The sequence below is a fragment of the Mytilus edulis genome, chromosome 2, assembly GCF_963676685.1.
Source record: "Mytilus edulis chromosome 2, xbMytEdul2.2, whole genome shotgun sequence".
Taxonomy (NCBI): Eukaryota; Metazoa; Mollusca; class Bivalvia; order Mytilida; family Mytilidae; genus Mytilus; species Mytilus edulis.
This window is the reverse complement of record NC_092345.1, coordinates 48945830-48970321: the sequence shown is the minus strand read 5'-3', so window position 1 is coordinate 48970321 and position 24492 is coordinate 48945830. Positions and strand designations below refer to the sequence as shown.

Here is a 24492-nt window from a genome sequence, read left to right as displayed (position 1 = left end):
CAGTCAAATATAACTGAAAGCCCTGTGCTTGATTTATTGCATATTTTCAAAATCAGATTTGACTGAAATATAATAATAATTAAAAAATAATGGAACAAAATTAAAATAGTATTGATTTGATAATGTCAGTGAGATAGATTGATCCAAACGATGACAAATTCAATCAGGCTGACTTTTCCATCCTCTGAAAGTATACAAAATAAAAGATAAGCACATTTTTTATTAAATGTTACTAAACTCATCTAAAAGCAGCAAACTGTGTAAACTTAGAAGAATAAGGTAGATACTAAAAAGTAAATTCACAAAAATACTGAACTCCGAGGAAAATTCAAAACGGAAAGTCCCTAATCAAATGGCAAAACCAAATGATAAAACACATCAAACAAATGGACAACAACTGTCATATTCCTGACTTGGTACAGGCAGTTTCAAATGTAGAAAATGGTGGATTGAACCTGGTTTTATAGCGCTAAACCTCTAACTTATATGACAGTCGCATCAAATTCAATTATATTTACAACGATGCGTGAAAAAAAACACAGACATAATAGGTAAAATTATTAAAATAAGGGTACATCAGTCATCACCGTGTCCCAATCTCAATTAGAACAAAAACAAACAAAGAAGCACAAAAAAGCATCTATCAAATTTAACATCCACATTCATTGCTAACTTATATATATGTATTTTAAATCAACCCATAAAAGATTGAAATATTTGTGAAGTCCTGTGACTGAATGGCAAGGGTTATTAAAATTCATAAGTCGAAGAGAAGTCATGACAAAAACGAAACACGACCAACGGACACGCCACAGTCTACAAAACACAATATAGAAAACTATACACTGAGCAGCACGAAGCCCACAAAAAGGGGTGATCCGATGGAAGGGTAACCAGATCCTTAGTTTACAATTTTGTCATTTTATCTATACAATCCGTTGTTATTTCAGCAACAATATTGTACATCATCTAATTTCAAGATATAATTTTGCTTGAAGCGTATGTTTAGAATATCTTTGAAAAATAACACGTTGACTTAAAACGACTAATGCCTCCATTTTGTTGCATATTACTTTTACATTGATTTATAAACAATAAAAAGTGTGAATGTTATATTATTATTTATTATTCAAAGAAGATATCAGAAAAAATATACCGAATTGATGCATAACACATCTACTTTTTGACAGGTTCGTCCTTTGGTCTGTGGTGAATTTTTTCATATTGGCAATCATATCACATCTCTTGTATTGCTATATTTTACACAAAGTCTTTCTCTGCTCAATTCAAATAAATTTTCAATTTAGTCGCGTTGTAACTTAACCAGTTGAAAATAAGACATTACCATTTTGTGAACACTTACGATTTGAGTCGAAGTAGTAGAATGTTCTAGACATATCAGGAATCTCTGACAATAAATTGTCTCTATCTGTGTCAATGTGATGGAAAAAACTAGAGGCTGCCGATAAGTCTCCTAGTTGTCGATCCTTCCAAATAAACAAGAACTCCTTTTCAGTGACCTCACCATCAGCTGTAAATTCAAAATGAACTGTTTGTAAAACAATAGTTGTTATCGCAGACATAAACGGTTTAGTTTCTAATCCGATTTTGACGATGACCCTATAATACCCGTGGGTAGATAAATATGATCATTCCGGTACTCTTCCGATCGGCAGTAAATAAATTTTCAAAGTAGGGCGTCCGTTTGGCTAAGCGGAATGAATAACATTACAGCCAGTTCGGACAGGATGCAGATGTTAATGCCGACAACTCTTATGAAGAGATTGTCACGCTCTATGCACATTATTATACAGAACTCTTGACTCTAAGGGTAATGTTGCTGTATATATTAAAACATAAGATGCATGCTTATCAAACACGAGTATCGTTACAATTCATTATAAACCCAAACTTGTCACGAGAATTGAAACCACATATTATAACGAATCGCTAAAAAAAAATATGATTTTACATTTGCCATTTCGGGGTCTTCCATGCTTGCTATGAGATATGGGCTAATGTTGTATTCTCTAGAGATGTGAATTGGTCTCTGATGGAGAGTTGTCTCATTGGCAATCATATCACATCTATATAAATTATTTCTATACTGGTGTTACGTCCAGTCTCAACCGCAATATGCAGTGATCCATTTGGACAGTTGAATAAATGATTGATGGTCAAGAAATTTCAAAGTTTTAACGTATATGCTTCAGTGTTAGTATGATTTTCTAAATTAATACTTAATTTCTAATTGATCAAAAACGTTAAAAATAACCAGATTTAACAATAAACACTCGACAGTTTTAACTTGCAAATCCGCCGCCTCTCCTTAGAGCTACAGTCTGAAGTATTCAAATTAAATGGGATACAATAAATACATGATTTTTTTTGGTTATAATATATATATATATATATTGCAATTTGATTAAGAAAAAACTGGAAATCCCATGTGTTTTTTTAGGTCCAATAGATTAATTGTAGTCCCATGTTTGTAGTCTATTATAGATTAGTTATCAAAATCTAAGTTTAACAGAACTCACTATTAATATCAAACGTGGCAAAGATGTCCTTAAATTCATCTGGCGTGATGAAACCATCATCTGTCCGATTTCTTTCAGCTGCTTGAAAAATAACTCGAGCCTGTGGACTGTCTTGTAAGGCAGGTCTTCCAGGATGTGCAACAATACTACAAATATTTTTAACACGTTTATTTTTTATTTTTATTTCCTCAACTTTATTTAATTTTACGTCATTTAACGCGTACACGTGCTCAATTTGGCAAAGGCAAAACCTTTAAGAATTTTTGGTCCTTAATGCTTGATACTATTTGGTCTTTTTCAATTTTTTTATTTATATGAATTCAAATCCAGAACTACACAGAATTCAAGTATCTGCTGGTAGAAATAATGACATCTAGGTTTGTACTACAATGTACTAGGTCGATACAAAATCTATCAAATACAAAAAAAAACTTGTTAAGCAGTTTTCAATAATGTCTAAACATTAATATTCAGAAGACAACCATGTTAATTTAAGCAAAGTGTTTCTCTGAACTTTGTTAAGGTAGTAAAATAAAAAATGGTTGTTTACGCCAAAAAAAAAAAAAAAAAAATATTAGCATTTTTTTGTTTGAAATAAGGTAGAGAAATTGAGATTATGTTATCATTATTTTGTTTTTTCTACTAATCGAGTGCATCATTAAAATGATAAATAATATTATAAAAAGATTTATACTACCAACTATTTTTATATTCAGTAATATCCTGGATTATTTTGAAATTAAGTACAATCCAGAATCCTTCAAGTACAAATCTGGATTTCCAAATTTTTAAAAGTAATTATTCAGAATTTTGCTTGATTATAATTTAGTACAAATAAAAATTCCAGTCTGCACTAGTAGATATTGTGATTCCTCTTTGTACATTGAGGATTCTGGATACTACCGAATTCCTATTTGTACTGTAGCATATACATTGCCATCAACATTATGAACTATTAACACTTAAAACAAAATAAGTATAAAAAAAAATTCATAACTGATCTAAAATAAAATTGATTTTACCTTACAAAAACCACAGCTAAAATAGCAGCAATGATATGGTTGCCCATCTGTAACAAGAAGATGTTTGTCCATTATATGTCGCATAAATGATGTCTATTAAATAATAAAAATTAAAGCACTTATAAGGGAGTATGAAGCCTTTGCACCTACCTCTGTATAGGTCCGTCTGTCTAACCTTAATGGGAGGCGTAAATAAACAGAACCATATGTTTGATTGTTAAGAAAAAGATATAACCTTTTGTCACTGATATTGATACAACGAAACAAGGTAGAATTGACTCAACACCAACTTACCCAACCACGTTATAATGTCAAAGAAACGAATGCATATGGGATATACGTCTCTGAAACAAAATCCGAACATGCAAAAGTACCTTTTAATATCGAAGCAAATCAAAAACAAACTATGCAATCCTTATAAATGAAGGATATTTTACTTTCTGACGAAAACAGTTGCAGGACCAGTATATGTATGAAATACATGTTTATCTTGTTTTCGGGTATTATTTTAAGAACTATCGGTGTTGTTAGTGTGGACAAGTTGATTTATGTACAAATTATCTATTTGATAATATTCTCAACTTTATATACTTCATTTATGTCTATTTTACCTTTATATTATAATGATATTACTATATTGAACACATTTTGTATTATATGGTTCAATGTATCCAAATATACTCCATGTAGGCTTTTTGATATTAACTCACCATTGGCTATTGGACACACAACTTTTCTGAATAGTTATTTTATCTGGTTCAACCAGATAAAACAACTATAACCGTTCTGGCTAGTTTGTCAGTTCACTTTGACTATATATACTGTTATTTTATCTATATTGTCAATGCAGAATAAGTTACACCAGAAGCAACATTATGAACCGTGGCCAGCATAATAAGATTTGTCGTTGCCTTTTTTGCCGTATTTGATAAAGTAATTGAACATTCTGCATTCAACTTAACAATATTCTTATTCCACCTGGTCACATCAGCATTATGATTAAAATGTTTTTCTGCTAGCTTGGAAATATATAAATAGGCGTTGATCTACCTACGATATATATGTATGGGTAGATATATTTTCGAATAAATAAATATGTGAATTTGGGTAAGCAATCTGTACCCACTTGTTTTATGTTATAGCCACCCCTATACATCCAGCTAAAATAAGCATTTGAACTTACTTTAACTGACAAGCGAAATAGAGAGTATCTCTTTTATATAAAAAAAAATCAATTCATTACAGAGACTTTATTTTTTGTTAGAATTAACAGTAAAGCATATCTGCTGCAAAATATATATTTTCAGGTCATATCATATAACCGTTCTGGCTAGTTTGACAGTTCACTTTGACTATATAAAAAACTAAAGACTAAGCAACACGAACCCAACCAAAAACTGGGGGTGATCTCAGTTGCTCCGGAAGGTTAAGCAGATCCTGCTCCACATTTGGCACCGTCGTGTTGCTTATATTATTACAAATCCGGTAAATAGTCTAATTCGGTTGGTCACATTCGTGAGAAGAGAATGGTATTGTAGTTACGTAATAAGATTTGTCGTTGCCTTCTATCATTATGATTAAGATGTCAATTGTTTTTCTGCTAGCTTAGAAATATATAGATAAGCGGTGATCTACCCACGAAATATATGTATGGGTGGATATATTTTCGAATAAATAAATATATGAATTTGGGTTAGCAATCTGTACCCACTTGTTTTATGTTATAGCCACCCCTATACATCCAGTTAGAATAAGCATTTGAGCTGACAAGTGAAATAGAGAGTTTTTCTTTTACATGAAAACAAATCAATTCATTACAGATAATTCTTTTTTTTTTTAGAATCAACAGTACAGCGTATCTGCTACAAAATATATTCTCAGATCTTATCTTAACCTCCTACTCCTACATAAAGATAAATAACTTTTTTTCTGTTGTACTTTAATTTTCGTACACAGTCAAGGTTTATTCGTAAACTTCTTAACAGATAGTGCTTATCTTTGCTGGACACGAGGCGATTCCATGCTAGGTATCTCTTTAATTGTGTCATTTACAGTAAATTATAATAACGTTGCAGTAAATGAAAGCCAAATGATTGTACCAAAAGTTAAAAAAAAGATCTAACATAACTTATAAATAAGAATAAAATAAGAATAAAACTCCTTCCATTTTTCAAGAAAAAAATCTCAACAAACACAATAACTGAGGTAATTTTGAAACGGCGTAGTACTCCGTACATTTTAGAAAGGTTAACTTGACTTGTATACGTAAAGTACTTACCGCGAGACTTTTCCTTCGAATCACACAGGATATGACTTTCCTAAGTATGAATCTAGGGAAATAAACAGATGGTAAAAACAAAGACCTGCAAGACATAACAATGACCTATGAGGTATTATTTGATAAGATTTTGTTTGAATGGAAGTACTAAATTTTTAGTGCAGTTTTGAAACCTATAAAGGTATACTAGACGAACTTGTCAAATCCATTGAATACCATGGATTGTTTTTGATCAAGGTGTTTGAAAATTAAAAAAAACAAAATAGATGGCCGTATTAAATGAGTTTGAAGCATTAGCTCGACTTCAATTTCTGAAACGAATTTTTAAAATCAAAATAGTATGGCATTGAATTTTGTTTTTTTCAATATTAAAAATTTATGTTTTTAATTTTTAATTATGAACAAACAGTAAAACAATAATAGCGAACTCAAAATTATTTTCAAAAAGGAAAGTGCATACGAACTGAAGAAATCAAATCAAATACCCAACGATTGAAAAACAACTTAACTATTCCCGAATTGGTTAAAGGTGGGTTAAACCTGGTTTTATAGTTAGCAAAACCTCCCACTTTACTACTACTAAAAATTTAGACGAACGCCAACTTTTGTTGTGTATATTTATGTACTAGTATTTCACACATAAAAACGAAACTTTAAATGGCTATATCAAGTACCATGCAAGAATAACTAGAAAAAGTGTTGCTAAAAGGAAAAGTTAGTATCATTTGTGTAAAATACTACTTTAACCTCACAGAAAACTATTTGTGGTCTAATAAGATATGAGAGATTTGTTAATCCTAACACACTCAAAGCACCCGTCGTGTTACTATTTAATTGTAAACATTCATCAACAAACTATTATCTTGTCTAGCAAAAACCTACAAAAGCTTACCCTACAGCTTATACACGGCCGGAAGGCAGACATGCACATAGCTTATCAACAGATGACAGGAAAAAAATGCATATAGTGCATATCAAAGATTGTCATGAACTGCATGTCAGATTTGCCTGATATTTATAGAAAGCCTTCAAGTTAAAGATAACAACAGCCGTACATTGTTTTACTTTGCATAAATGATATTGCACTTTCCTTGAAGTACCATTGTGTCAAATAAAACCTGTATGTGATATTGAAGTTGTCCTTAAAGTTTCGTTTTTGATGTGTGAAATACTAGTACATAAAAACAAAGCGAAACTCTCATAAGCCAGGGATGTTAGAATTCAACGTCCTAGGTGCAAAAACGCTAATAAAGTTTTTGCATTAAAATACTTCAAAAAATATGTTTATGAGGTATTGGTTTGTTCATTGTTCAATTATAAATCAGACTACCCATTATAACATGTTATAAAATGCTTAAAGACCACCAAACTGTCTCACATTTAGAACAAGGAAATATAAATAGCACCCTTGTCGTTTTGATAGCTGAAAAAAGTCTCCATAAAAACTGCCAAACTGTTTGCACATTTTAAAGATTTTTTGTGTATCCAATATATTTTGTTATGTACATCATTTGTTTTCATTTGTGTCTAATATTTAGAGATATGCAATGTATAATATGTACTATAAATCAACATATAAGGGGAGATAATTTAAAATTACGTCTATTTCTGATCTGACAAAGATTCTGGCAATCAAAAGTAAAATTTTAGCAATATATGTTATTCTGGAAATTGACAAGTTATAACTGCAACCATAAAAAATATAAAACATGCCATCGATATATTTGGTACTTTTGGTGTGGATAGCAAAATAAATATCCTCTTCACTTTAATAATCACTGCATTCTAACAATAATGCCATATTGGCTGTCAAAACCTTATGTATTAACTTTTTATTATTTTTATAGTTTGTTAAAAATTGTTGAACTTCAAATATTGTGGCCTCGATCATTACAAAAGAGATATAAAATGTAGAAATGTGCATCTTGTGCTAAAGAAATGTACCGTTTTATTATGAAATGATTGACGTAAGCTATACTTTATTGTAGTTTTAACATGAGTAGGCATTATATTCATTATTTTTTGCCCGAGCGATCGTGAGGGCTAAAATAACACGAATATGATGCCTATCCATGTTAAAACTACAATTGAATATAGCTTGCATCAATTATTTCGATTCTGATTAGGACAATTAAGATAATTTATATGTCCGATGTGTATAAGGGTAAAGCGATTGTGTAGGCTCTTCCATGAACCTCCCTTATTTGTTTGTATAGAAACAAGCAGCTGGCACTGTGGGAGAGGGAGGAGTTATGAAACAGTCAGCATAAACAGTTGTCGTATCTAGGTCAAATTTCGGAATGCAACACATTACAGTCATGAAATATGAATAAAACTATATGTGCATCATTTAAAAGTTTTTAAGTGATTTAAGTTAATGAAAAATATTAAATGCATACCTATTTGATAAATTTATTATTCTGAAGTATTCGATATACGCATGTGCAACAATAAATATTGGATTCAGAGCAAGGGTTTATTCATAAAGCGAAAGAAGCACGTCATATTAGAATTATTGCAACCTATGGATCGTCATCTCTCCTTGTGAATTGCTTGTTTGTGAAGGTATCACCAGAGACATATATAATTTATATATGTGTATATATGTCTCTGGTATTACCAACCCAGAAGTTCAATACTTCGGTGCTGGCATAAAAAATATTTTAAATTGCAGTGATAAAACTGTTGTTTTTATGACAGATGCAGTGATAGAACTAAGGAAATGATTTGAAATTACAGAATGTATCTCTGTTGTCCATATTGCTGATTTCTTTTTGAAATTTTGTCTTTTCTGTTTTCCAACGTTTGTTTAAGGGTTTGAATTCCCAAATATGCAAACCTTGATTGTAACTGAATAGGTATATGGACAGAGAGTCACAGGACATAAAGTCACAAATTTGGTAGGAAAAAGGTCACAAATAAACTGTTGACAATTGTTTGAATATATAAGAGAAACATCTTGTAATATTTACTATTTTGATTACAAGGTTGGTTTATATACAATAGTTCAAGAAAAATCGATGTTATTTGTTGAAATACTCATTTTGTCAGTAAAAGTGTTCTAAACACTCTCCAGTTAAGTAAAGACAATAATTTACTCTCAGACAGATGTAGTGACTGCTCTATGTCGTCCTAGTATAGCTTGTTTGTTTCTGTGTTAACAATAGAAAATATAAGGTTCTATTGTTAAGCTGACGATGTTTTGTGATCATCAACAAATAGATAAACGGAATTAAATCCTTCACAGACCTTTCTGGACCTATCACCCTGTAATTAATAGCAAGTACGTTTTTCTAGCTAGCTTATTATCCAGGGTTAATCGATCATTTTCTTCCTAAGAAAATGCATGTCCCAAGTCAGGAATATATAATAGCTTTCGTTCGACATGTTTGAGTTTTTGTTTACTCATTTGATGAAGAACTTTCCTCGCGGAGTTGAGTATTTTTGTGATGTTAACTTTTTTCTGTAAGTACCTTTGATCTCTACTCTTTTGGTATAACCTACAAACTTAAAAACAGCCGATCACGAATCTATTTTTCTGTTATCCGTTAACTAATTATATATAAATGCAGAATCACAACAGTATATGTTGTCATATCTAAAGACTGTTGATGAATGCATTTTTGAATAATAATTATACATATATCATCATGTCGCCGGTGACTTTGTTAACACATATGTATCCAATCCTTATTTATTCACTTCTATTTTCCATATCAATATTGACTTTTTTATTGGTTTCGGGATAAGATTTCTTGCTTTACATGCTTAGAACCTTTATATTTTTCAACGCCATCTTTTGTATTTTAGCTTTAAAAACATGATAAAAAAGACAAACAGCTGTCCACAGAACACAACATTAGCAACTAAAGACCGCGAAACACGAACCCTACTAAAAAACTTATTTGCATTAAACTAGTTCAACTGAAGTCAGCTTAAAACAGTGATATTTTGTTAGTTTTTAATGTTCATGCATTGTAAAGAATGTCTTTCTTCGACAGAAATGCCGCTTTTTTTTAAAACTTTGATGAATACATATCATACTCATATAAGATTTTACTTTGGTTACCTTAGTTTATAGAATAAATTGTAATGCTATCTCGTTAAAATCAAGCCTTTATATAACAAGTATTCTCATAAAAACTTATCAAGCAAAAATTATTTAATATTATTTAGAATTATGTTCGCTGGGTCCCTCCAACGTCTATCCGTTGTGTCTTATGTTTCGGGTTTTATCCGTGTGTAGTATGTTATCCACTGGCAGTAGTTGTTACGTTGTTATCAAGATGGATGTCAATAGTTTCAAGGCCTGCTTCCAGTTTCAGTTGTCCCCACTGTGTCAGAAATTCATTCACACTAACATGACCATCACCTTTACAACAATATTGATAATCATATAGTATTAGTGTATTAGTTCTGATAAATAATGCTTACTTCACATTATGTATATTTAACGGGATAAAAAGCGATCTCAAAGCAAGGAAAAGATTACAAAAACTATGATTTATTTTTCATAATTGTCCGAACACAGTGTTTTCAATTTTTCTATCAAAAGAGTTTATTTGGTTTGTCTGAATAGATGTAACATTTTGGAACCATGTTACGGAAGATGACCAACTTATCTTGATTAATATTTAGTACACCAGACGCGCGGTTCGTCTACAAAAGACTCACAAGTGACGCTCATATCAAAATAATTATAAAACCAAACAAGAACAAAGTTGAAGAGCATTGAGGACATTTAATTTGGATTGTTTTATCGCACTGAAATAGTCAAGCGCAAGCGTTAATTGAGTTGGTGACTTACGTGAATCAAACTTCTGATGGGTTATTTTCTGATAACTTGTCTATGTGTTATCATATAGAAGTTCGTGTGTAGTATATGAACCAGATGGTATCTATTTGTCATCTCAATCTTACTCTACTATGTAAATATAATTCTGCTGATTTCAGACTTATTTAGAAACGTTGGATACTTACTATAACCCCGCGCCCTTCCATGATGTCATTATTTGGTAAACTCAGCACGAGTAATTAATTAAAAACAGGCATTCAAACTTGTAGAGACTATTTTGTTATATATATTATCGTGGTCTTTAATACTGATAGAAACTTATTTAAATATATGAAATTGTACAATTGTTACTAAGGATTTATAAAAATTTATCTTTTAAATTCAAAGGGAGAAAGAAACTTACTGTCCATATCAAAGTATGTAAAAACAAAAGGCAAATCGTCCTTGTTGATGACACCATCTGCATTTACATCGGCCTTAGAGAATAATTTGGCTGCCTCCTTGCCGTTTCCGATTGCATACGTAACAACCCAGTCCTTTGTAAATTCCGCACTTGTGATACTATGGTCATCTGTCGGAAACAATATGTCAGTTGTTCTTTTTTAAAAAGAAGCAATATTGATTTGCATAAAAGACGACAAAATGTTTCCTCAGTATCATGATAGTAAAGGTATTAAATTGAAGTTGACTGATGTACCCCTTTAATGACAATTTAACCTATAATAAGTGTTTGTTTTCTTCACGCATTGCTATGCGACTTTAATACAAATGAGAGGTTTAGCTAGCTATAATACGAAATTCAATCAACAATTTCCCACATAAGGAAATGTCTGTTTCAAGTCAGGAATATGACAATTGTTTTCCATTTGTTTAATGTGTGTGAGCTTTTTAATTTGATCAGGGATTTTTCGATTTGAATTCACATTTGAGTTCGATAATTTTGTTATTTTACTTTTTGATAAATCATTGATATTGTGAGGTGTGGTCTACCATTTTTATAATTTATTTAACTGGTACCCCTCTTCCTTTACACTCTACATTCTATGCAGATCATAATAATCTGATTTGTTCAAATCTTCCTGAATATTCATGAATTATTTGTTTACCTGATACATCAACCAATCATCAATTTAATTCACGAATACCTACGATCTACATCAAAAAGCAGGTACACATTGTCAAGTTCTGCACGTGTTAATTGACCGTCTCTATTTTTGTCAGCTCTGTCGAACAAAACGACTTCTCTTTGTGGCTCTGAGTCGGATAAACTGCAAAGAAGCAATGTTAATTGTATATAAATATATGAAATGTATTTTTGAGATATAAAAAAACCATCTTTGCAATGAATTGATGACTATTTTGTCAATGAGTATTATAATTACTAGTATACAATTAAATATATAAATCATAAGATGGTATTGCAACATACATTTTGTTTCAAATAAGTTTTTAAATGAAGATTGTGTAATTCAATCTAAAGATATTAATAGAATATGTGAAAACCAATACTGCTGTTATCGTGAAAGTGCCATATGTGGAACAGGGTCTGCTTTACCTTACCCTTCCAGAGTACATGAGATTACCACCAGTTTTGGGTGGGTTCGTCGTGCTCATTCTTTGTTGTGTCTTGTGTACTATTGTTTTTTTTTCTGTGTTTCTGCTTGTCATTTTCGTTTTTAGCCATGGCGTTGTCACTTTATTTTTGATCTATGAGTTTGAATGTCACTCTGGTATATTTCGGTCCTCTTTTGAAACAGTCATTTGAAGGTCCAACTCATGTTTTCTTTCTGTTTTTAAATGTTGTCAGAACTTTCGATTAATTGTTATTGACTTATATCTTAAGATACGTATCCTAAAAATTCTTTCAAAAAATACAATATATAAAATTACTATGACTTACATGTAAACTATGAGAGAAAGGAAAAAGACGACTGATTTCATCTGTAATTTTGATAATATAGATATGATTGACAACAAAAATAAAAAAGAATAAACACTGTTTAGCTTTTAAAACATTGATATGCCCATTCATTGATGATCTTGATAAAAAATATTGGATTACACGAAACGGTGAAGAAATGTGAAAATAATTCAAAACTTTTCAACAATTCTTCTACATTTTGACGTTTCATTTTCAAAATTTCTTTTATATATCTGCGTGCCTCACATAATGAGCACTTGTAATGAGCTACACTGCGAGTGCCATATGTAGAGTGTTATATGAAATGTTTGTTTTTTGTCTGTACCAAATTAGGGTGCCAATCAGTTGCTTCATTTCTTAGAAAATCATGACTTTAAGTTGACTGTTGTGACAAATATTGCCCTAATCGCGTCATCTTTTCTGTTTTCTTTACCTATAATAATGATCACTTCTGATGAGCTACACTTCTAGTGCTGCATGTAGAGTGTTGTATAGACTGTTATTCATTTGTCGGAAAATTGTGTCGGTCTTTCTTTCTTATTTACCTTTTTTTCATATTCTATTACCATACGGATTCTTTCTAGTCATAAAATCTTGCGAACAATAAAACGTAATCAATTGTGTTAGGGAGCTACCATTTGATTTTTATGGGGGGCAGGACAGGAGTTTTGAGTAAAAAAAAAGGCAGGATGAAACACTTTGCAAAAAAAAAGTCAGGATGACAATTTGGGTAAAAAAAGTCAGGATAAACTAATAAAAAAAAGGCAGGACCGAATAGAGTGAAAAATAAAAAGGCAGGACAGAGATTACAACTAAAAAAAACGCAGGACACCCCCCCCCCCCTAAAATTAAAATGGTAGCTCCCTTACTTCCGCGATTACACTGTCATACAGGTGGGAGTTTAAGCAAGTCATACAACCATGTTTTAAACTCTTGTCTTTAAAAAATGCCTGTATCAAGTCAAGAATATGATAACTGTTTTCCATTAGTTCTGTTGGTTGATGAAGTCTAACGTTTGAATTTTGTCATTTTTTATGGACGTCCCCCTTTTTAAATTTACCTTGGAGGTTGGTATATTTGTAATACTTTTTTTCCATGCTCAATATATTTGGGGTTGCTTATTTTTTTCAGTTTCCTGTATCTAAATAGCATTAAGAGAAAGTACTCACCATATTTTCAAGCTATATTCCTTCTGATTTTACAACGGTACTTATCGTTTGATCGACATAAAAAGAAGGTCACAGACATGTATACATGCACTGATCTATGCATAAAGATATCAGCAAAGACTAGACAATTGGTATGTACTATTTGGTTAGTATCTATTGAATATTCGATAGAAAGGAATGTAACGTTTATGATATTAGTGAACTTGCACTTTGTCTGTAAGGTTTATGAATTCCCCTATTTTCCGGGATTTCATTCACACAGTAGATACTTATCAGGGCTAGTAAAATAAAAAAGCTATGTTAGTTGTTTATGAATCGGAAAAAAATGTATATTATTCTTATACTAGTATATTATAAAAAATGTGTATTTAAGGAATAACTGTAATATTTTTTCTGTCTATGAAGAAATAACATAAAAAATTTGGTGCACACTGAATAACGCGCGTAGCGGGTTATTTAACAGTGTGTACCACATTTTTATGTTATTTCGAATAGACAGAAAAAATATTACAGTCATTTCTTATAATTTAATTCTAAATTCCATTTAAAACCGTAGAAAATCATGAAAAAAACGTTGATGACGTCTGACACGGTCACATGACTAAATTATGTCTATGGGCTAATAACAAAATAACGTCACCCAATCAAAAGACGCGTTGCATCCAAAATTAAATTATTCAAGTATAAATTAAAATTATAAAAAATGCCGAAATTCAAGGAAAATTCAACACGAGAGTCAACAAATTGCAAAATCCAAACCTCAAACACATTAGATGAATGAAAAACAACTGTTATATAATCCGGACTTAGTAATACATTTCCTTTTATACAAAATGGTGGATGTAACCTAGTTTTATCTGAGATGAAGTTAGTATATAATAACTGCTAGGGAAAGGGAAATTTATAATTTCAAAATTAAAATCGTCTGTTTTGTCATAGATTTTAGTACTGAGATGACCACTTTTGTCAAATTGGCATATTATACATTGTATGCTAAACATGAGGCGTAGGCAGTCGTATCTGGTGTTACTTTATAATTTATTTCTAGCTCGGGAGTACATAATAATGGAACACAATCATAAAAAGTTCGAATTTGAATGGACATCATCAATTTATCTGAATGTGAAATTAAATTTGGATTATTTGATATTGTTGTTTTATTCGATTGTCTGAAGGAACTCGGACTCATTTGAAAATAAGAAGAGGTCGGCATGAGTAGGTGTACGCTTGGTTCCCATAGAAATGCCGTCAGTTAGTTGAAAAGGCCCACTTCAAAATTCAAGAAATATGTTGTCAATAAGAAACTCAAGTATACTGATCATGTTTTCCTCGGTGTAAGATGTTTTACCTTATTGTTCATTATTGTCAAAATATGTCGAATGGTATCTCAAAGCTTTTTTTTATAATGAAAAGCATTATAAATGATTTTTCAATTTAACATGGGGAATGATGGTATGAAGATTTGAAAATTAAAGGTTTTGAATTCCACTATTTTTTTTAAGAAGGATCGAATTTTAAAGATAATCCAAAAGTTAGTGTTTTTAAAATCAACATAAACATGATATATAATTAGTTAATACGACTACTCGAGTATACAGTTTCGAATATTTCTGGAGACATTAATTCACTGCAGACGGAATCTAGTAGATAATTCCATTGTAGAACGTGTCGACGAGATCGACATGTATCATTGTTTGACCAAAATTGTGTGCAGTAAAGGTATCCAATAAAAACAAAGTAAGTCCTCAGAATGTTTGGTCAATGTCATTGAAGCCATAAAGGACTTATGAATCGTGAAAAAACTCATTGTTATCAAGTATGTGGTATTTCCCGGATGCTCAATTATTCCTAATTATTTTACAAGACACTCGTAGCAGGAGTAAAGGTGGATATTTAACACACGGTATCAGCTCAGATTTAATGTTAGCAATTGCCTGTACTAAGTCAGAAATATGACAGTTCTTGTCCATTCGTTTTTGATGTGTTTTGTCATTTGATGTTGTCATGTGATTATGGACTTTCCGATTGGATTTTCCTCTGAGTTCAGTATTTTTGTGATTTTACTTTCTACCCACTGAGCTTCCCTGCCTGATTATGATGGGTTGTGTTCAACCCGACATCATTAATAAAACATAAAGGCATCTAAAGTTAATATACGCAACAAGTTTCTATACTATCAGTCTCATTTTGGGATGTTTGACTTGTAATTTTCTTTCTTTCATTTTCATTTTCCTCTTCTCTTTTTTTTTCGTTTTGATGAACATGTATGTATAACTGCATATAAGTATAACATTCAGTATTGGGTTCTCATCCCTTATATAAAATAAAGTATTTCAATCATTTGCAGTTGTTTATAAATTATCATTATTTAAAAAATAACGAAATCAAAGATGTGATGAAAATAAACATTTATTCATCGAGTAAAATAAGAAAAAAATAATCACTATGAATTAAAATGTCTAATCAAAGTACTTCTTCCGGTTTGGTTTTTCTGAAGCATGAAAACAAAGAATTGATGAAATCTTGGAAGATATGTTTCTTCATGCTTGGTTCACCTGAAAAATAAACACAACCAGTTATGAATCGTGTTGTTAACTACAAACTTAATGCTAATCGCATTTACGATATATTTTTCGTTAACTTTTTTTTTTATTTAGGACATATACAAATATATATACACAAAAAAAAAATCATTTGATAATGACGAAAACATTTTAGAAATGCATGTACCACAAAAACAAATTGTTAGATAAAAATACAATATACAATATGAGATAAAAACACATTGGAGTTGAGTGTGTTCTATATATACTTTTGTTATACCTTTTGTTTGTTTACTTTTAGTTTGTTTATCCTCCTTTGTCTGTCTCTTTTTTGTACCGTAATTCAATATATTGTATATTTCTGTTTTTCTTTTCTTTTTATTTTCGTTTTCCTCCTCCTTCTGTTTTCTGTTTTTTCCATTGTAAATAAGATTACTAGTTCTTGTTTCTTTTCCCATCTTCTTTTCTTCTAGTTCCATCGCCTTCTTTTCATTTTCATCCGGCTCACCTAGTACAATCTCTTTCTGTAGGAAATATCAAATTCACAATAACAATAAGAAAAGTTAAGGTGACGAATGATTAATAGTGTAATCTAGACTAAACTTGACTAAAATTTTTATGCATTATAGAAACACTTCAAAAGAGTTGAAACCTAATTTCTTGATAATTTCTCAATTTATATGCGGAATTTTGTAATATATCATGCCTGTACCGACTATTGAGCTGCTGGTACCATCGTGGACTGAGAGTCCACAAACAAAGGTATTGACCCAAATGTATTGACCCAATGCATTAAAAAAAACTTTACTTTAAAAGTTTCACGCGTACGAAGCACTTTTCTAATAAAATAAAGCATTTTTAAACACTTGGATATTTGCTTGGTCGGAGCATAGATATCTATGGTCGGAGTTTTAACTATATTTCTTCACTAATAATAACACTTTTTGAAACCCTTGGTGTCAATTTTAGTTCTAATTTCTTTTCTAAAGTAGTATTCCAACAATTTGTGGAGGGAAATTTGATATAATTTTAAATATGCATGTAATTGTGTGAATTATGACATATATAGTTAACATCGAATAATTGCATGTATCCAAGAAGAATATCAATATTTTGTTCAGTTAAAGAGTACTCATTGTTGAAGGCCGTGCAGTGACCAGTAGATGTTTTCCTCATCATTATTTTGTCCATGGGGACTTTGGTCTCATTTGCAATCATACCACATCTACTTTTAGCTTGCTAAAACAATTGTTTGACGGATCCTTTTTTTTAATGACAGGAATGTGACAGTTTTTCTATAATTGCCTTTTTTTTGTTAGTATAGTCGAGCGTACTGATAACTTTCCGGGTTTTATGGACTTTCAGCTTAGAGTTAGTTTTTTTTTAATACTATATTGCAATAATTTAATTTTGGATGTAACGCGTCTTCCGATTGGCTGACGTTATTTTGTTACGAGCCCATAGACATAATTTAGTCATGTGACCGTGACGTCATCAACGTTTTTTCATGGTTTTCTACGGTTTAAAATGGAATTTAGAATTAAATTATAAGAAGTGACTGTAATAATATTTCTGTCTATTCGAAATAACATAAAAAATGTGGTGCACACTGTTAAATAACGCGCGTAGTGTGCACCAAATTTTTAATGTTATTTCTTCATAGACAGAAAAAATATTACAGTCATTCCTTAAATGTATATATACATTTTATCAATACGTTACCTTTAAATCTATATCAAGCCATATTGGTTTATCCCTTTGGTGAATGTGCGCAATCTCTGAATAAGGACCTGCAAGCAATTATAACGATGTCAATAATACCCATTTCTCAAACTGTACAATAACATAAAAGAACTTTAAATAAAGGCTCTTCTGACCCTTTCTTGGTCACCTTTCATCGATAACAACAGAGAAATAACGACATTTACCTGAATTAGTCTTTCGGAAATAGTGTGATGCCAAAGTTTTATAAATTTACCGGGATTATTTTATCCAATCATTCTTTTGTTTTTTTACAGTATCAAACAATATTGGTATGTAAGTGTTCGTATTTATGTCTTATGTAAAACTTACATGTAGTGAAAATGTATTTAACTCCAGATGTTTTCTCCTCTTTTATTTCAGGTAAAATTTCAGGTAAAACATTTTCACTTGCGATCCACCAAGAATTGTCGCTGGACACTATTGGAACTGAAATATCGAACAAATCTTCTGAAACTGAACTATATAGATGAAAATAAGTTTACTTGATATCATGTTTTGAAAATTTTATCATCAAGTGAAATTGTATTATTGGCGGCCGGGAGAAACAAAATTAAATGTGATAACCTATAGGTATAAGAAAATATTGACTTTGAATACCATTGATAGCAAAGGTCATTCATATACGTTAAGCTTTAGTTTTATTCATGCTTGGACTTAAGAGTAAACCTTGAGGTCTTAAATTGAAACAGTGATGTGTGTGACTCGTAATGAGGCGAACATTTTAGATCGTAGTTTTTTCTTGAAATTCAAAATATGTCACAGCATGTTTTGTTTTCAGATATCAGCTTGCAGTTTAAAGCTTACCAACATCATTCTGTCTGAAGTCTTGATTTTCCGTCTCTGTTACAGCTTCTTTTTTCTGTATCTGTGATTTGTCGTCATTTTCATGTCCCTTTTCATCTGGTTTCTTATCGGTTTCATTTTGGTCATTCCTGAATTCATCAAATATTTCATCGTCGACATCATCTTGTTCGTTACCGGTTTGATTTTCATTAGCTTCATCTAAAATATATGAAGAATTGTTAAAATGAGTTTACTTAATAAATAAATAAATAATGATCAAAGCAGAAAATGCAAAGTTAACAAATATTTTTACCAAGAGTTTCGTAACTTTCAGTGTTGTTTTTGGACTTTAACAATGATCCTGATTGCATGAGTTACGTTTCCACTGCGGTTTAGTGTTTTATTGTCTATCGATCTTTTTTTTTAAATTGAAGTACCTCTCCCCCCTCCTCACCCCCTCTTAATCAATATCAATACAAACCTATATTTTCACAGAGAAAGTATTCTTCTTTTTCATACTGATATGCTACTCTCATATTTTCAATATCTTTCCAAACATTTAACTCCGAGATAGACTCGGCCTCTTTTTTGAGTTCGTCTAACAACTTCTTTGTTGCAGCCGTTGCAGCCTCTGCAATAAAACAGACATTTCATACCATCAATTACTAAATAAAACGAGAGAAAAAAATCTATTATATTATTCAATACACCTCTTCTAATTACTTCCTAAATTAATTGTATGAAAATAATGTTCAGTTTTTCATCCATTGATATACCATAAGTCACAAAGTCAGCTTTGAAACATGTATGATGAAAGTTGTTCAAATTGTGTCAGTTTGGGCCATATTTTATATGTATACGATATACGAAAGTTTTTTTTTTATTTTGTTCATATATATAACAATACTAACATATCAAGCTCTTGAGAGCTTTTGACGAATAGAATTAACGTATATACTGTACATAACATTCAAACACAGCATGTCCATTGGATATATATTAGCAGCAAATTATTTCAAATGCATAGAAACAGCACAGGCATAATGAAATACATGCAAAGCATTTCTTAACTACACATCTTATCATGCCAGAACAGAATAATAACTAGCACAACTGAAATTATAATACAACACACATGCAAAATATAAGGCATAATGCAAACATTAAGCGCAATTTTCATACAGCTTCCTGAAATTCATAATAGTTTGTGAGCCAGTATTATTATCCATCACAAACCAAGTCAGAACTCCACTTACTTTATTTCTTTACTTTTCTCACAATGCTCTTTTTAGAGTAACCGCCTTTTATGAGTAGCTTGAAATACTAGTTTTCTTTCTTTTTTTTTTCTTTTTTTTTCAAAGCTGTTAATGTTCAATTACAAACCTGATTTTCTGTACAAATCTTCGTAAATTTGTCTGTCATAGTCATCTTGGAGTTTTCTCTTTTCGGATTCCAATACCTCATTTACATTATGTAATTCAGCCATCTAAAATGGACCCGGAAAAATAAATCAAACAAGTTTCTTCAAAAATATGAATCCTGGCATCGTTGTCTGTCTATGTAATGGAAGGGAATAATAAGGGGTCCACTTAATATATCTTGTCGTGTGCCGTTTTGTTTTGTTAAATGCAACATGTTTCTCGTCTGCACCCCTAGTGTTATGAAGACTACAAGTACAAAGTAGTTTTTACTTTAATCAAATATAATAGTGCTTTAACTATTTAAATTATTGCTACAAATATCATTATGATAATGCAAGATTTTTTCCCTGAATTTGTAATGTTGAAAGTTTGTAAATGTTAGCACTGCTTTGACGTTAATTGATTAAGCATTAATAAACACGTTGAACATATATCTGCACGGTATGATGTTGCTTCTAGTTGCATCGTTCTACATAAGCATGAAAAAAAAATACCTGTTGAAATTCATATTAAATTGAATAACTTACCTTCTTTACAATTATCTGTCCCTTTCACAATAAATACGTCTGTAATAATTTGTAAAACTGTTAAACAATCTTAAAGAAATATACAACGATCTGTGTGTCAATCTTTGTCGATCCTTTGCAACAACGTTGAAGACGTTACCAGTGGTGCAACTGTGACGTTCTTTATATTGTTCTCTTTTTACTTCCGGAGAGTATATGAAACTGCGCAGAACACGTTACATATGAAACAAATAATACGGAACATTTCAAATACCATTGACAAATTTCATTTTCATTGTCAAGTACTTCAAGAAAAATGCAAAAACAAGCGCTGACCTGTCATAAGGTAAAATGAACATTCAATTGTATCTTTATGCATTTTTTCAAAACTTGTAACCGTATGTAAAAATATGGAAACTGCATTGCTATAATGTGTCGTTCAACTAGCTGTTCGGTTAGCGATCTAGTTATCATAAAGATATCAAAACAGAACTGACCACAGTGGGTACCAGATATCAATGTTGTTTTCAACAAATAATAAGGTCATTCATTTAATTCACAAACAGGCATTTCAAGTTAGCTCTGTTATCAACAACCGGGAACAGTCGAGATGTCGTGTGACATATGTTTCTGAAAGATTTAGGTAGTTTCTATTTTGCATTGGCTAATTCTTCATCCTCTTCGTCTTCTCTCTTCTTCTCTCTTCTTTCTTCTTCAATATACTGCCTATGGCAAATAGCGCATATATAATAAATGAAAGATCAGAGTTCCAATGTTTTTTTTTTATCCAAGAGCATGTCTAAGAGACATGATAGCTTCAGAGCAAATACGATGCAATTTGCAATATAATTAACTGAGTATTCCACTATCCAAAAAAATCCCAAAAACTTTAGTGAATTTTACTGTTAAAAATAATTGATCTGCATTGATTTTCGACCTTACCGAGACATTGTAGATATAAACATGGAATTTAAGTTTCCTAGACATTTGGCAGGACTTGTATACATCAGAGCGCTAACACATTTATTTCTATGTAACCAGTGGCGGATCCAGAAGGGGGCGTAGAGGGCGTACGCCCCCCCCCCCCTTTTTGCTCGGACTTTTTTTTTTTTTTTTTTTTTGTAATTTTAATGATTAATCAGACTTTGCCATTTCCCGTGTACCTTAGTACTCTAGTATTTAATTTTTATGCGACAATTCTTTACTTAGAAAGATATATTTTGCTGAAATTTACTGATTATCAAAGTCATGTGATTCGCTACGGTGGAGTTGACCAGGCGTCGCTCTGTCAAATTACAGTAACACAATGCTTTGGCTGAGTGAGGATGACAATCATGACACCTTCATAGCAACAAAGTATTGACTTCTATTTCACTATACCACCAAACAGAAAGTAATACTCTATAGACTCTCACTCCACAGCAAAGGAGTCATCTAACTACGAAAAACCCCAAACGCCTCAGCCTATTTTAAAATAACATAGCTGAATAATGATCCCTGGGGCAGTCATTTTAAGCTCTAGATAGATTTAAAGTCGTAAGTACGAACCAATGGGTTTAAGGAGACAGTCTTAGATATTTGAGAGAAAAAAATTGACTCTGATTTTTGCCGTAATGTCTGACCGGAATGTCTGTTTCGCCGAACTGATATATGGAATACTTTTTTTCAAGACCAAACTGCAACCTGCCTGCTGGGTGTGGCCTTTATGAAAAATTCTGGCCGTATAGTGGATTGAAAACAAAAATCTTGTCCACAAAATGAATATTTCCAACAGAATTGTATGGCATTAAATGAACATGATGAATAAAACAGGCATATTTTTTTGTGGCAGGGGTTTTAATGTCTGACCGGAATGTTCTTATATGATAGACAAAAAATAGGGAGAATACAGCATCGGAAATGTCCAACCCTATAAACACCTTTACAACAACTACAAAATATGCCCCACGCCAGGAACGGTTTTTAAAAAAAGAGCATATTACTTTACTTTATGTTTTTAGCCCAAAAAAGGGCCCAAAAAAATTTTCGCCTCGCTCCGCTCGGCGATCTTTAAAAATTTCGACCCCCCTTTCCAAAATCCTGGATCCGTCCCTGGTAACCAATATTTCCAAGGGCTATATTTGATCGGCACTGATTTTCAAACCTAATCGAAACAGTGCTGATAGAAAACTATGATATAAGTTTAATTAAAATCTGGCAATAATTGTATACGCGAAAGCGCTAAGAAGAGCGGACGTACAGTCATCGATCAGACGGACGGACAGAAGGACTATATTGCTGATAAGGTTATTTAGTTTTATCTTACCTCCTATACATTTCTAGGAATATGATTGGTTAAAAGCGACCTCGTGGAGACCGTGTATATTCAATACTAGGTTAGTAGGGAGGCGGGGCTTATCCCAATACACGGAATTAGTAGTGGATTTATGACTTAGGCACTGTATGATTATTTAAAAGTATTAAAGTTCTGTTTAATATTGTTATATCAAGGTTGTTGATAATAAATATTTGTCGCTTACATAAGTTTTTTTTAGTGCAGATCAATTGAAGAAGGTTATTAAAATTGAACACTTGAACACTTGAATACAGAAATAAGAAGACGTGTTATGATAGCATATAAGACAACTTTAGTCTAAATTCAACATATAAAGATAGTCGGTAAAAATTCGTTACATAGTGTGCTAATATTTGCCAATTGAGAATTGATTTACTGTTGCGATATCTTGAGACAGATCGCCGTTTAATAAGTTTCTGAAGTCTGTTGGGTTGTTAAATGATTTACTGTGCGGTTGTTTTTTTCAAATAATTATTCTCTTTTATTGCTACCAAGTCGTTTGTTAGTTTGTTACATATATCTATTGACAAATCGTGTGTTTTATGCCTCGATTGTCAACTTTTACATCCTATGTAAGTTTATCAAGTTTCTGACACTGGCCGTGGGTGTATTGATCCCGTTTCGTTGGGTTCGTCTTTGCACTTTTTCGATTTTATCTTAAGTTTTTGGAGATACATATTTGATACTGTCGTGGCATTTTCCATGTATGGTCTTACTAAAGTATTTAATGCATGTTCTTATGTAGATTTGGAGCTGATGTAGAGGTTTAGATGTAGAAAAACCAAGGCTTAAATTTTTGGCTTTATATGTGAAGTTGCTCATGTGTTTTCAAAATTCTAAAACGTTTGTGACGGTTTGTGACGGTGAATCACAGCTGGTTGCAATAAAGGAACATGCAACTAAATTATATTGTCCCGCAAATTTAACCTATAAATGGTAGTTTTAGGCATTTCTCCGTTTTATATCATATGTTACTGATTAAATTTGCAATTATGATACTCATTAACATTCGGCTTTGAACAAACTGTGTGACAAGTTTGATGTTCAGTTTAGAAAATAATTGAATGTGTTGTGTTTTTTACTAGTCTTATCATTTTTTAAACTTTAACCATGACAACTAAAATGTTATTTCCATAAAACGCAAATTTATATCACATAAAAACGCACTAATAACTTAGCAGTTAAAGCGCAAAATGTTCTATCAAAATGTGCAAACGTCTCGTGCCGATATAAATTTTATAGCATTTTGAGTAAAGATCAGTCAATCAGCATGCTGTTCAAGTTATGCGATTTTGCTAATAATCTCAAGTGAAACACTGGTAATTGTGACCCAATTATTGATTAAGAAATGTTATGTCCCGGCATAACCGATCAATTTAGTTAATGTTTCGGGATCCAAAGTATGACAGTTAATA

General features: G+C 31.6%; 3 protein-coding genes across 4 annotated transcripts; all 3 read right to left on the bottom strand.

The window, feature by feature from the left end:
- Positions 1–8: 8 nt before the first annotated feature.
- Positions 9–6801, bottom strand: LOC139512343 (uncharacterized). The gene is made up of 6 exons (XM_071299908.1): positions 6733–6801; positions 5841–5925; positions 3563–3609; positions 2541–2686; positions 1364–1531; positions 9–184 (listed from the first exon to the last, which is right to left on the bottom strand). Exons 3-6 carry the CDS (start codon positions 3607–3609, stop codon positions 126–128), a joined length of 420 nt encoding a protein of 139 aa, XP_071156009.1. The 5' UTR covers positions 5841–5925; positions 6733–6801; the 3' UTR covers positions 9–125.
- A 3183-nt stretch (positions 6802–9984) lies between these two features.
- Positions 9985–13845, bottom strand: LOC139512342 (uncharacterized). The gene is made up of 5 exons (XM_071299906.1): positions 13726–13845; positions 12536–12576; positions 11785–11903; positions 11039–11206; positions 9985–10212 (listed from the first exon to the last, which is right to left on the bottom strand). The coding sequence occupies exons 1-5, from the start codon at positions 13726–13728 to the stop codon at positions 10091–10093; spliced, it is 453 nt and encodes a 150-aa protein (XP_071156007.1). The 5' UTR covers positions 13729–13845; the 3' UTR covers positions 9985–10090.
- A 2271-nt stretch (positions 13846–16116) lies between these two features.
- On the bottom strand, positions 16117–20917 carry LOC139512341 (myb-like protein X). 2 transcript variants are annotated; one of them, XM_071299904.1, is made up of 8 exons: positions 20764–20917; positions 20199–20301; positions 19297–19446; positions 18837–19034; positions 18342–18485; positions 17991–18058; positions 16549–16792; positions 16117–16280 (listed from the first exon to the last, which is right to left on the bottom strand). In XM_071299904.1, exons 2-8 carry the CDS (start codon positions 20299–20301, stop codon positions 16189–16191), a joined length of 999 nt encoding a protein of 332 aa, XP_071156005.1. In that variant the 5' UTR covers positions 20764–20917; the 3' UTR covers positions 16117–16188. The 2 variants fall into 2 exon arrangements, with proteins under 2 accessions (XP_071156005.1, XP_071156006.1); XM_071299905.1 differs by having other exon boundaries at positions 18342–18458.
- Positions 20918–24492: the final 3575 nt, after the last annotated feature.